Source organism: Amaranthus tricolor, chromosome 2 (genome assembly GCF_026212465.1).
Source record: "Amaranthus tricolor cultivar Red isolate AtriRed21 chromosome 2, ASM2621246v1, whole genome shotgun sequence".
In the NCBI taxonomy this organism is placed as follows: domain Eukaryota; kingdom Viridiplantae; phylum Streptophyta; class Magnoliopsida; order Caryophyllales; family Amaranthaceae; genus Amaranthus; species Amaranthus tricolor.
In genome coordinates this window covers 5,108,045-5,119,802 of record NC_080048.1, presented here as the reverse complement: position 1 = coordinate 5,119,802, position 11,758 = coordinate 5,108,045, and the positions used below count along the sequence as shown (strand labels likewise).

At 28.8% G+C, this 11,758-nt stretch overlaps 1 protein-coding gene across 1 annotated transcript; it reads right to left on the bottom strand.

The window, feature by feature from the left end:
- Positions 1 to 60: 60 nt before the first annotated feature.
- LOC130805128 (probable pectinesterase/pectinesterase inhibitor 61) lies at positions 61 to 11,337 on the bottom strand. The gene is made up of 4 exons (XM_057669784.1): positions 10,392 to 11,337; positions 5,031 to 5,458; positions 3,484 to 3,623; positions 61 to 1,030 (listed from the first exon to the last, which is right to left on the bottom strand). Exons 1-4 carry the CDS (start codon positions 10,944 to 10,946, stop codon positions 333 to 335), a joined length of 1,821 nt encoding a protein of 606 aa, XP_057525767.1. The 5' UTR covers positions 10,947 to 11,337; the 3' UTR covers positions 61 to 332.
- Between the last annotated feature and the right edge of the window lie 421 nt (positions 11,338 to 11,758).

The window sequence follows — 11,758 nt, the reverse complement described above, 5'->3', positions numbered from 1 at the left end:
TTTTCATTATTTGACATATATAATCAATATAAACTCAAAATGTTAAGACAACTTTCATTACATATAATAAAATACAAAATTTATTTATTAATGAAATAATATGTTGATCACACGTCTTAAAATACGCTTTTTAAAAATAATTATTGTTTACAACTAGCTATAAAAATAATGGAACATAATTACAAGAAAATGTTGAGAGGATGAAAATCACAATTATATCTCCCCAAATCTCCAATATACTTCTATGTACTTATTTGCCTATTGACCATGTAAGACCCTATCAAACTTTCCTTTTTTGGGCATTACAAAATTAGATATTGTCAAGTGATTTACTAATTTGATAACCCAGATTGATATGAAACCCCAGTTGCAGCTATCCAATCTTGCCCAAATATAAATTGGGCCACAGTAAATTTAATTGCCTCTGCTTTGGACATACTCACATGCACACCGGGCCATTTGACCCGTTGTGATACATCGGCCCGTGGCCCACTATTCCCATATTCACCATAATATAACTTATCTAATGGAGATATTGTATCCCACTCTAACCATCCTCTAGGGTCAATGTGATCACCTAAGTATGATTCCATGTACACAACTCTTGAAAATATTTCCCATGGTCGACCCAAATATGTTGGGTTGCTAGACTTAGAGGCCTCAAGGTCGTTAGTGGCTCGGGCTTGGCAAGCGTGGATTGACATGCCGGTGTTTTGGTTTGGGTCTTTGCGATTTTGAGCAGTGATAGTTAACTTTTGTTGGGGGCCTGGTTTACGAGCCCACATAATGCAATTTTGGAACACGACTGCTGCATTACCAAAAATAAAATCCACTGTTCCGTAAATATCACATTCTCGATAGAATTGTCGTAGTGAATGTACATAGAGTGTGTCTTGATATCCCTTTATCTCACAACGGTAGACTACAGCATGGTCTGCACCTACTCGAAGAGCTACTGCTTGGTGATTATTCGGTCCAGCATCATTTACAAAAGTAATGTCACGAACTACAAATCCGGTGCCAGAGGCAGCTACAATGATAATAATTAAAACAAACCTTAGTTAATCATTTAGTATTATTATGAATAGTTCTGAAAACAAATTATAATAACATTTTCAACATGTTCATGAATAAGGCTTCTATTATAATTAAAATGAAGCAAATTGTCAAAAGGTTTAATAAGAGTCGGAAACTGACCTTTGTAAATAGTATAATTAATAGATGATTTAATTACTATAAATGCTAATGCCAATGAGGATTATTAACGTTTCTACTATATAATGATTATAAATGATATATTAATCATTACATATTGATCATCGGGGATTATAATACTCTTGAGTAATAAAAACGGACCAAACTGAGCTTTGAAAGCCTGATCCATGTAAAGTCCATATTAAATTTAAACGGTCCTTATTCAATCCAACTCGACCTGCATTCGGCCCTTGAATACCCTATTGATGAATAATACCTCTAAACTACAAAATAAACAAAACTCCATTGAAAGTTAATCACTATACAAAAATGCATGCCATATGGTACAACTCATACATCAAGGCTTTGTTAATTTACCTTGTTTTAGATAATAAGTTCAGAGTACTTCAATTATAGTAAGTTAAGATAACATAAATTCAAGGGTAGTATCTACTTGTTATTAGTAGGGATGGCCAATGTAGTTTGACCTTAAACCAATTAAAGAAATATCTGATTATAAACCCCAAATTCAATCCAACACCGATTATAGAAAAATCCCATTACAAACCGCAAACCCAATCGGGCCTAAATATTTTAAGCAATTGCTTATTTAGTTGGACTATTTAGTGTAAAGGAATCAACTCAACTAAAAGTTAAGTTGATAGTTGAGGCTCTATGATATGTTATATACTCTAATACGCCACCTCACACGAGAGCCTTTTTGGACTAGATGCAACACATAACCTACTCATACCTGACGGTTGATGCTATATATTTCACTTTAAATGAACTCAACTAAAAATTTAAACTGATAATTGAGACCTTGAATATGTCACATACTCTGACATTTATTTGTAAATTTTAAATTAGAGAGTAACTATTAAATACTACCAATTGAATAACCGATTAAAAACTCTAAAAATTAGAGAGTAACTATTAAATACTACCAATTGAATAACCGATTAAAAACTCTAAAGATTGTTAGTGCTAGCTATCACCTCCTAGTTTCCAACTTTCAATATCGAAAATTGGACAAGTAGAAGTGTCAATTTCAGAGTTCACATTCATGAAAATTTGAAACAAATAACCAAAAAAATATAAAAAATTCGAATAATGATGAAGTTTTGAAACTATTTTCTAAGATAAGTAGTTTTTTCTTAAAGCCGTAGTTTGGAGCTATTCGTTGTTAGTAACAGCGAACAAAGGCTGAAGGTCAAAAAAAGTCAAAGAGTCTGTTCACTGTTACTAACAGCGAACAAAGATTTGCACTATTTTTGACCTTCAGTCTTTTCGCTGTTACTAACAGCGAACGGATGCATTCTAAAAACAACAGCTTTCTTTGTTCGCTGTTTGTAACAGTAAACAAACTTTTTGCTTTTTTTGAAACACTCTGCCTTTATTCGTTGTTGTTAAGTGCGAACAATCCGAATCTCAGATCTAGGAGAAAATTATTTATTTTAAGAAATAGTTCAAAACTTTGCTATAATTTGAATTTTTATAATTTTTTTCTTATTTATTTCAAATTTTCTACATTCATAGCAATAAATCAATAATAGTGCAAAAGAATATGGATTTAGTGGCACATTGAAGGGTTTTTCTCGACAAAGGGACCATGATCTTGCATGACATACTACTCACCCATGTATTGTTTTGTACTATGTACTATACTTCTAAAGTGATTATTTTTATTGCCCGGAAGTGATTATGTATGATTGTTTATAAATTTAAAATGATTAATTGTAATTTTAAAGTAATCACTTTTTATAATGTTAAAGTGACTATTTATAACATTTAAAGTGATCAATTACAAATAAAGTAAATAATTCGAGAAAAAAGCTAATTATATAAGCTCGTTTACCATGAAAAAGTTTCATACAGAATTTGCTCTACATAAATTATATCCAATAATCAATTTTTTTGCATATGAATTAAATGTATTCAACAACAACTATGCCAGTATCCTAGTCTCGAGAGATTAAGGTTGACTACATGATTGAGTTCCTATGTAAAAAATGATTTATTAATTTCTATATAATTTTGAAAGAAAAAATTTGGGTAGTAATTTTGGCAAGGTATTTTTTGATTTTTCCAAGGGAATTATTCATTATATGAGAATAAAATTTTTCCAAATTAAATAAAAATGTCTTTTTTAAGGTCGCCTCTCGTCGTTAAGGAATAACTTCTCATAAGAATATTTGTTGTTATTGTTAATTACTCAAAAATGTATAAAAATAAATTGAGCAAATATTTATGGATTAAGGAATGTAAATGTGAGTAAAAGAAACTTACCAAATGCAGCGGTGCGAAAAGTAGTGATTTGATCATGACCCACACTCTTTTTACCGGAAATCACAGTTTTACCTTTGCCTTCACCTAAAAACCACAAATTGGTTTTCCTGATTCCTACTTTCAAGTTATCTTCTTCATATCTATAATTACATGTTAATTTTCATTAACTCCATGAAATAGTAAATCTATAAAATACCTTTGCAAAATCACACTTACATTTATTATTTTTTTTTTAAATGAAATCACACTTACATGTTACATAATACACTAAAATATTTAAAGCCATGATATTAGACTATAATTTAGTACTTTTAAAGTGATTTAAAATTCTTATTTATGTGAAATTGCACATTATATTTGCTATGGTTAATAAAAATAATATTATCACTTTTATTATTATAAACAAAGATAAAATTGCATACATATAATACGAGTATTCGAATTTCCAAACTACACTCTCGATGCGGCCATTTAACGTCATTATAATAAATTATTATCGTTGTTGTTATAACTAATAATGACATCAAATTATACCTAAGTCATATATTTCATGAGATAATACATATCATTTTCTTGTTAATTATTTTTGAGTCTATATCATAATAATTAGGAGGGAATATGTTATTTTGTGTCGATAAGTAAAAAGGAAAAAAAGCACTATAAAATAAATAGTAGAAAAGCATATCTACCGACACCTAGTTGAAAGTTGATAGCTACAAAAGCTTTCATAATCATATTATAATTTCCAAATTTCCTTTACCATAATTTGCTTCGTTTTCAAAGTCAATTTCTCAATAAGTAGCATTGAAACGGTTTAAGAAAATTCTAAGTCGTTTAAAATATTTGTGAAATTCATTGTACAATGAATATTATAGAACTATAAAATAAATTCATACTCTAATAGTATTTTAATAATTAATAAACTTTTTCTTTCAAAAAAAAAGTAATTAAATTTTTATCCAAAATGATTTACATGACAATTAATTTTTTATAATACTACATGATAGAATATATAACCAAAATGTTAACATTTTGGTGGTAGTTTAATAATATATTATTATTATTATTATTATTATTATTATTATTATACTTTCTCTGTTTTTTAACTTACAACTCAGTCACAACTATGAAAAAAAAATTGAAAATGTAAATGGATATAGCTAAAAAACTTAAAAATCAATTAGAGAAAACAATCAATTATTATTATTATCATGGTTTAATTTATTTTATTTACATAATTTGTTCATGTTTAATCTCTTTCTTACTATATGTGCTAAAAAGTTGGTTACAAGTAGAAAAAAATAAAGTATGCTTTATTTACTACAATATTAAAATTTTATTTTTTCAATAAAAACACCATTATCATAAAAAATATTCGAGTATATAACTTATCTTAGTGCACTATTAATTTAATATTTTGGTTAAGTTTGTTTCTTAATATGTTATCAGAAATCAATGTGATAAAACTACAATATTTAGTACTAGATTTGAAGAGGACCTGTGCATATTGAGCTATTTTTTAATGTAAAATGGAGGAGAACACGTACATTCCAGCCTTGACAAGAATAATAAATCGACGACCACTATTTGACGGAGCTTTAGCAATAGCTTCAGCAATAGTCTTAACGGTACCCGACCCATCTTGTGCCACAATAATATCCGCTTGTATACTTTGGGTCGGAGTACCCAATATCTCTCTTTCGGATCTAGCCATCCACTTAGGAAAACCGGAATCGGTCTCAGGTTCGAACCCCAATAACCTCCGATTTTGAATAGGTGTACCTGCAAAGTCATCAATTTTATGACTAGCCGCATAAATAGCTAGGCAATTACTAACAAGCTCGGACAAATCTTGTAATCTTTGGACCATTTGGCTCTTTATTGTTCCTCCCACGTTGGTGAATCCATCCGTACACGTGTCATGATTTGTCATGGCCCCACTTAACCATGTCATCACATCTTGCTTTGATCCTCCCTTGTAAGTCCAAAATTGTAAATAATTAGAATTTTTTATTTTGGACCATTTTTAAACTAATAAATAAAGCAAAAAATATATATTCTCCACAAATTATCAAATGGTTGAAAGTCGTTGTCTATTGTTAGCCTACTATATATTTACAATTTTAAAATGACTAAGTATAACCTTAAAATAGAGTTTTAAAATGATTATTTATATCAGTGATCACTTATAACTAATCCCTTAGAGAAATGGATTGATTATGGGTCCAAGACTTATATGTTGTCTTTTATTTGTCCATTTTAGTATTTTCTTACTTTGATATAGTATAAAGTAAATGTATATTCATGTAAAAATAAAATATATTTATATAAGATCTTGTTAAATTCGTTTTAATACATAAAATTTTATAAAGAAATTGAAATTTAAACTTTCTTTGAAAATCGTGTCTAAGTAAATAGTAGAATAAACAAAAAGAAACATAAAGAGTAATAGTTTTTTAACTCTTATTTGATTACATTTATCGAAATCATAGGACGTAATATAAAGATTTAATTTGGAACAAATATAAATATAACTTAACATTTAAAGTTGTATAATTTAAAGAATTTTGTGCAATTTAACACCTTACACAAACACGATTAAAAAAGTTACAAATTATAAGTAAATATGAATATGTAAAAACTTATTTTATATAGGAGCTTTTTTTTGGGAAGTTGGCTACATAAACCTAATTGTAGTACCTCATATACATGCATGAATCAATTTTGTGGAGGATGGAAAGAAGAATAGGATATAGAATGTATATTTCCTTAATTCTGATATGTTATTTAGAAAATATGCTGTTAGTTTTTATCTTGCAGAAAATTCTCTTAGTCTTTCTCGAGTTCGAGGACTCTTTTGGCCGCGCTTTTTTTTATGGGTATGAATTGTTGTCGTTCTTCTCTTCTCAGATCCTGACTATAATTTTTTATGAACGGATACACTGGTTATAATGATGATAATTTTCTTTAATTTGAAAATGAGAAAAAAGAAAGACTAAATTAGAATCAAACACAATTTTTTTAAAAAACATAATACTCACAATTTAACTTGAGACGAATCTAGTTCTGGGTACATTATACCTTTAAATGTAGTAAGTGAAAAAGAAGTCGGTCCAAATAAAATTTTGCTCTATTAGTACCCTCTCTATGCTTCTGTTCCTTTAAAGTCACCCCAAACAAATAAATAAATTCCAAAAATCTTAAGGTTTTTCTGTACGTTCATCACAAAATATTCTGAACCTAATCTTTTTAAAAAAACACGTACAGTACTTTTATGTTTACGAGACAAAGTTCTAGCATAAGAAAGCCGAAGTATAAATTTTATTCGATATAAACTTTTTTTCTCGAAGAGCCACTATAATAATGAGAAAGATTTCGGCATATACGTCCAAATAGGTCAATAATATTAGCAGTGGATAAATCGGTCCGCAGCTCAAATTAAAGCTATGAAACAAGTAGCTGGTAAATTAAAACGAAACTGGCCCAATTTGCAGAATTAGAAGCCTTTGCCCGATTTGCTTCTGATCTTGATAAAGCTACTCAGAATCAGTTGGCAAGAGGGCAACGATTACGTGAATTACTATTCATATTGTGTTTACTCTCAGACAAAATGCATATTAATACTTCATACATATTCCAAATATTCAAAAAAAGTTGAAACACTCAAATAAAAATAGAGTCTCGAAGAGTTAAAGGATGAAGATAAATAAGAATTATCTTAGATAAATTTCATCATAAGTTGGAAAAATCTCTATGAAAAAAAAGAATGTAGAATCTACACATTGATTTTTTTTTTTCACAATTTTGTTTGAACTGTATGCATCAAAAGGTGCATGAATGTTTGATTTTGCACGATACAACCCAGATTTTTTTCATTTTTTTAATATATATATTTTCTATTAACTAATAGTTTGAATAGTATTGAAATGCATTCATTTCCTCGGCATTACCTGATCTATGATACTATCGAAGTGAAATAAGAGATCTAAAGAACAATAGAGACCGACTATATTAGTAACAAGTGAACCCTTTCATTTGTAATATATAATTCTACATTTTATAATATGGTGAGCTACAACAATAGTTAAAGAGCCTAACATAGCTAGGTTAAGAGATAATTGAGCATGCCATGACGTTGTTAAAATCTCATATAGGCTTTTATGCCCCTGGCCTGTAAATGGACCTTTATGAGCTTCTAAAATATCTTTTAAAATTTGAGTAGAATCTTTTATTTACTGCCCCGTTCATACGTATTTCGTATATTCATATATGGAGTTTTTGTGTCAAATTTTATGTGATTTAGTAAACAGAATATAAATTCTATCGGAGCTAGATCGATCTATATGATCCAATGAAGAATGAGCAAAAAATGGGATTTTTCAATAAATAGGGAAGCCTACGTATGTTACAAATTATCTCAAACCCCGATTTTTGACTTATACAAGGTAAGATCTATTCTTCAGTATCGCGGAATGTCGTTATTTCTTAGAAATGAAATAAAAGATTATTTTGGAACCCAAGGAATAACTCATTCCGAGCTAAAGACTAAAAAACTTCCGAATTCATTTTGTTATTTTTCTTTTTTTCGACATTTCGTCTTGAAACAAGACAAAAAAATTTATTAATGTATCAAAAAAATAAATAAAAAAAATGTGAATTCAAGTTAAATATAGATGATTAAAGAAATAGTGGCTTCCTTCGTTTCTATGGTTACTTTTAAAACGGTGAAGTCCTCTCTGTGACAATTCCAATGACAGTTACATTTTGAATTACATTTTTAATGAAAGTGGAAATAGGAGTGAAAATTTCAGTAAAAGAACGAGCACAAATGATAGTAATTTACCTAGAATAGAAAGTTCTAATAATCTTGATGTAACTCAAAAATATAAACATTTGTGGGTTCAATGTGAAAATTGTTATGCATTAAATTATATGGGGAAGAAGTGGACTCTAGAAATATTCCTTAATTAATTACTCATTGAGTTTTTAGTTGAGGAATAAAACTGTATCATTTGTTTTAGATTTATAGGTCGCTCCAGAAAGTGTTTTTCATTTTTAATTAAAGATAATAAAGAAATGTCAATAAAAGATATAGAATCTATTCTCTTTTTTCAAAAAAAAATAATCTTCAAGATTGTGTAACGCTTACTCTCAAACTTTTTGTTTACACAATAGTAATTTTTTTGATTCTCTTTTCATTTTCAGATTCCTATCTAATGATCCAGGACGTAATCTGGACACGAAGAATTTACTCTTTCTCTCCTTGCCCCATGATAAATTTATTTTTGATTTCTTACCCTACATTTAGAAAAAAAATTCTCCATATGTACCAGATATTTTTTCTTTTATTTCAATGATTTCAACATTTAATTTTATAATAGATTATAAATGGTACTTTTATTGCTCTTATTATTTAATTTGTCTTGTTTTCAATTTAAGACTGGTTTATTTAATTTTGTCTCATTTACTATCGTTGGTTATGACTCACCACTTTTATCCTTTATATTCTTTCTCTTATTTTTAAACATTCCAGTACTTCAACTTATTAATTTCTTAATTTTCGTGTTAAAAGAAAATGAGTTAAAATGGCTTAAACTACCAATATATTTTAAAGATAATTTAGAATTTAAATTTAAAATCTTACCAATAATTGGATGAATATTTATGGATACTTTTTATAGAAGTTTAAGAATTTGATTATGAAGGCTCAAGTCTTATTACTAAGGAGGATAATGTACATATGTACAATTACAAGGAGGATTTGTTATTTTATCTTAAAACAAACCAAATTAAGAAAACAAAAATTAATTAAATAATTGGTTTTACACTTTTTTTAATCCATGGATACAAACAAAGATGATACATATTATTACATTCTTCATAGCCCCCAGGCGAAAATGATTGCTTATATATATTATTCACTTTATTTATTTTATATATAATATAAAAGTTTGTTTTCTTGTACCTTTTTATATGAGACTCATATTAACTTATATGAATAGAAAAGGAGTAATTTTTTACAATTATTTTATGCATAAAGCTATTACATACATATTTTACAGTTATAAGTATTATATTTCTTTCAAATAAAGATGAAATAATTATTTATATTAATTGTCCAAATAATAATGTCAAACCTTAATTCTAAAAAATTAAAATCAACTATTTAAACTAAAATATTAGTTTAAATAATTGTCCATGTTATTTTTTTATTCAATTTGTCTGAAGAAAGTAAAAAATCTTTAATAAACTAATAGGAGTAGTACAAGAAAATTCCATGTACATAATGATCAATATCGTTACTTTACTTACTCCAATATAATAATATTAATTATTAACTTGGTAGTAATATGTATCAACCTTATTGGTTTTGTTTTTTAGAAAGCAAATATAATTTTCTAAAAAAAATTAAATTTAATTTTTATCTGGCTCTTTATTTCTCTCATCTCACTCAACATTATTAATGCTCGTTAATCTTTAGTAGTTAGTAGCTACGTCTCCTAATCTCTTTTGAGTCGAGAAACTTTTTTGACCGCGCTCTTCTTTATGGGTATGAGTTGCCGCCGTCCTTCCCTCCCCGAACCCTGTCCATAGTTTTTTCTATAAGCGGGATACATTAGATAGGATGATGATGAATCATTAGTCGTTAGTCATTAAAGCAGTAATACTACAAACACAAGGTTTTATAGCCCTTGTAAATTTAAAAAATTGTATTATGAGAATTGGTGATGTTAATTTACTGATTAAAACTTTTCGTTATATTATTGTGATAGCGATTCTCCAACTCTAACTTATCCTCAAATAAAAAAATATTATTATTTTAATTAATTTTTATTTTAAAAAAAATTAAATTTAAATATTAATAATAATTTATTTTATAGCTTTACATTTAAAGAATACAAACTCACCTTATACATATTACCATCATTAGTGACACTTTCCTCTTCCATCGACGAAGTTTGAGCGATAGAAAACAACGAGCGTCCAAGAAGATCAACGGAATGGTCCAACAATTCTAAACAATCGTCATACGCCGACCTCGTCATCCTATCCATATTCAAGTTCCTTATTTCCGTCGAAGCGGACAACGCCGCCCCGAACCTACGAAACGTCATGTTTACCGAAATGTGGGCTACTTCAAGTGGGTTCCCTGCGGCCATAGCCCCAGGGAAACTTGCCAATGAGGATAAGCAGAGTTCGGGAAACCGAGTCACTCCGCAAACCTCCTGGATTACCCTTGTCGTACCATGGACCAATAAGGGATTGTTATTATTGGGCTTCCTTAAAATTCGTGCTGCCGCTAGTATTCCACAAGCGACAGCAATGATAAGGAGAGCCCCAATAAAAAGGAGGATGAGGCGGCAAGAGGTTCGAATTTTCGGTGGGGGTTTTGGGTTTTGTGGGTCCGGGTCGGTGATTCGGGCTGATGGAGTTGGGTATAAACGGCCGTAATCTTGGTTCATTTTTGGGCCGAGTTTGGGTTTGGGTTTATGAAGAGGGTATGAATTAACTATGAAGGTAAGGAATGTGGAGGAAGGGGGTTTAATAGGAAGAGTTAGGGAGGTGGGTGTAAAGTCTTGTCTAAGGGAGAATTGCTCTAACCAATTAAGGAGTAGAAATGGAAAGGAGTATATTTTTTGGTTGGGACATTAGATAGAGAAGCCAAAAAATAAATAATTATTTGTCATATGGTATAAAATTTATTATATTGGTTGAGAATTTTCCTTTTTTGCTAAAGGATCTAAGTCATTAAGATATAGAAGTAATTATGTAAGGTTTGAAAATTTTAATAAAATTGGAATTTTATTTTATATGATTCATATATCTAAATTTATAAAAACTTTCTAAAACTCACTAAGTCATTATTAAAGAATACAATAAATAAAAATATATGAGGTAGGAGTAATAAGATTGATCTAATTATCAACTCTCATTATAATTTTTTATGAAATTTATTTATAGATATTATGTTTTAAATACACGCTTCAAAAATTATAAAAAAATAAAATAAAAACATGAAAAGGAACTTAGTGAGTATATCACTAGATTTTGAAAAGTCTTTGATGATGAAAGCATGGCAACGTAATATTATTAAATAAACGCTTTAAAAAATATAAAATAAATAGAATAAAAACATAAAAAGAATGGTACGGAGTATATTACTAGATTTTGAAAAGGTGTTAGTAAAGTTTACCATCCCTTTTCATTTTATCGCCATTTCCTCGAAATTACCTATTTGCCCCTGAAGTTTAAAAAATTACAAAATTGCCACTGG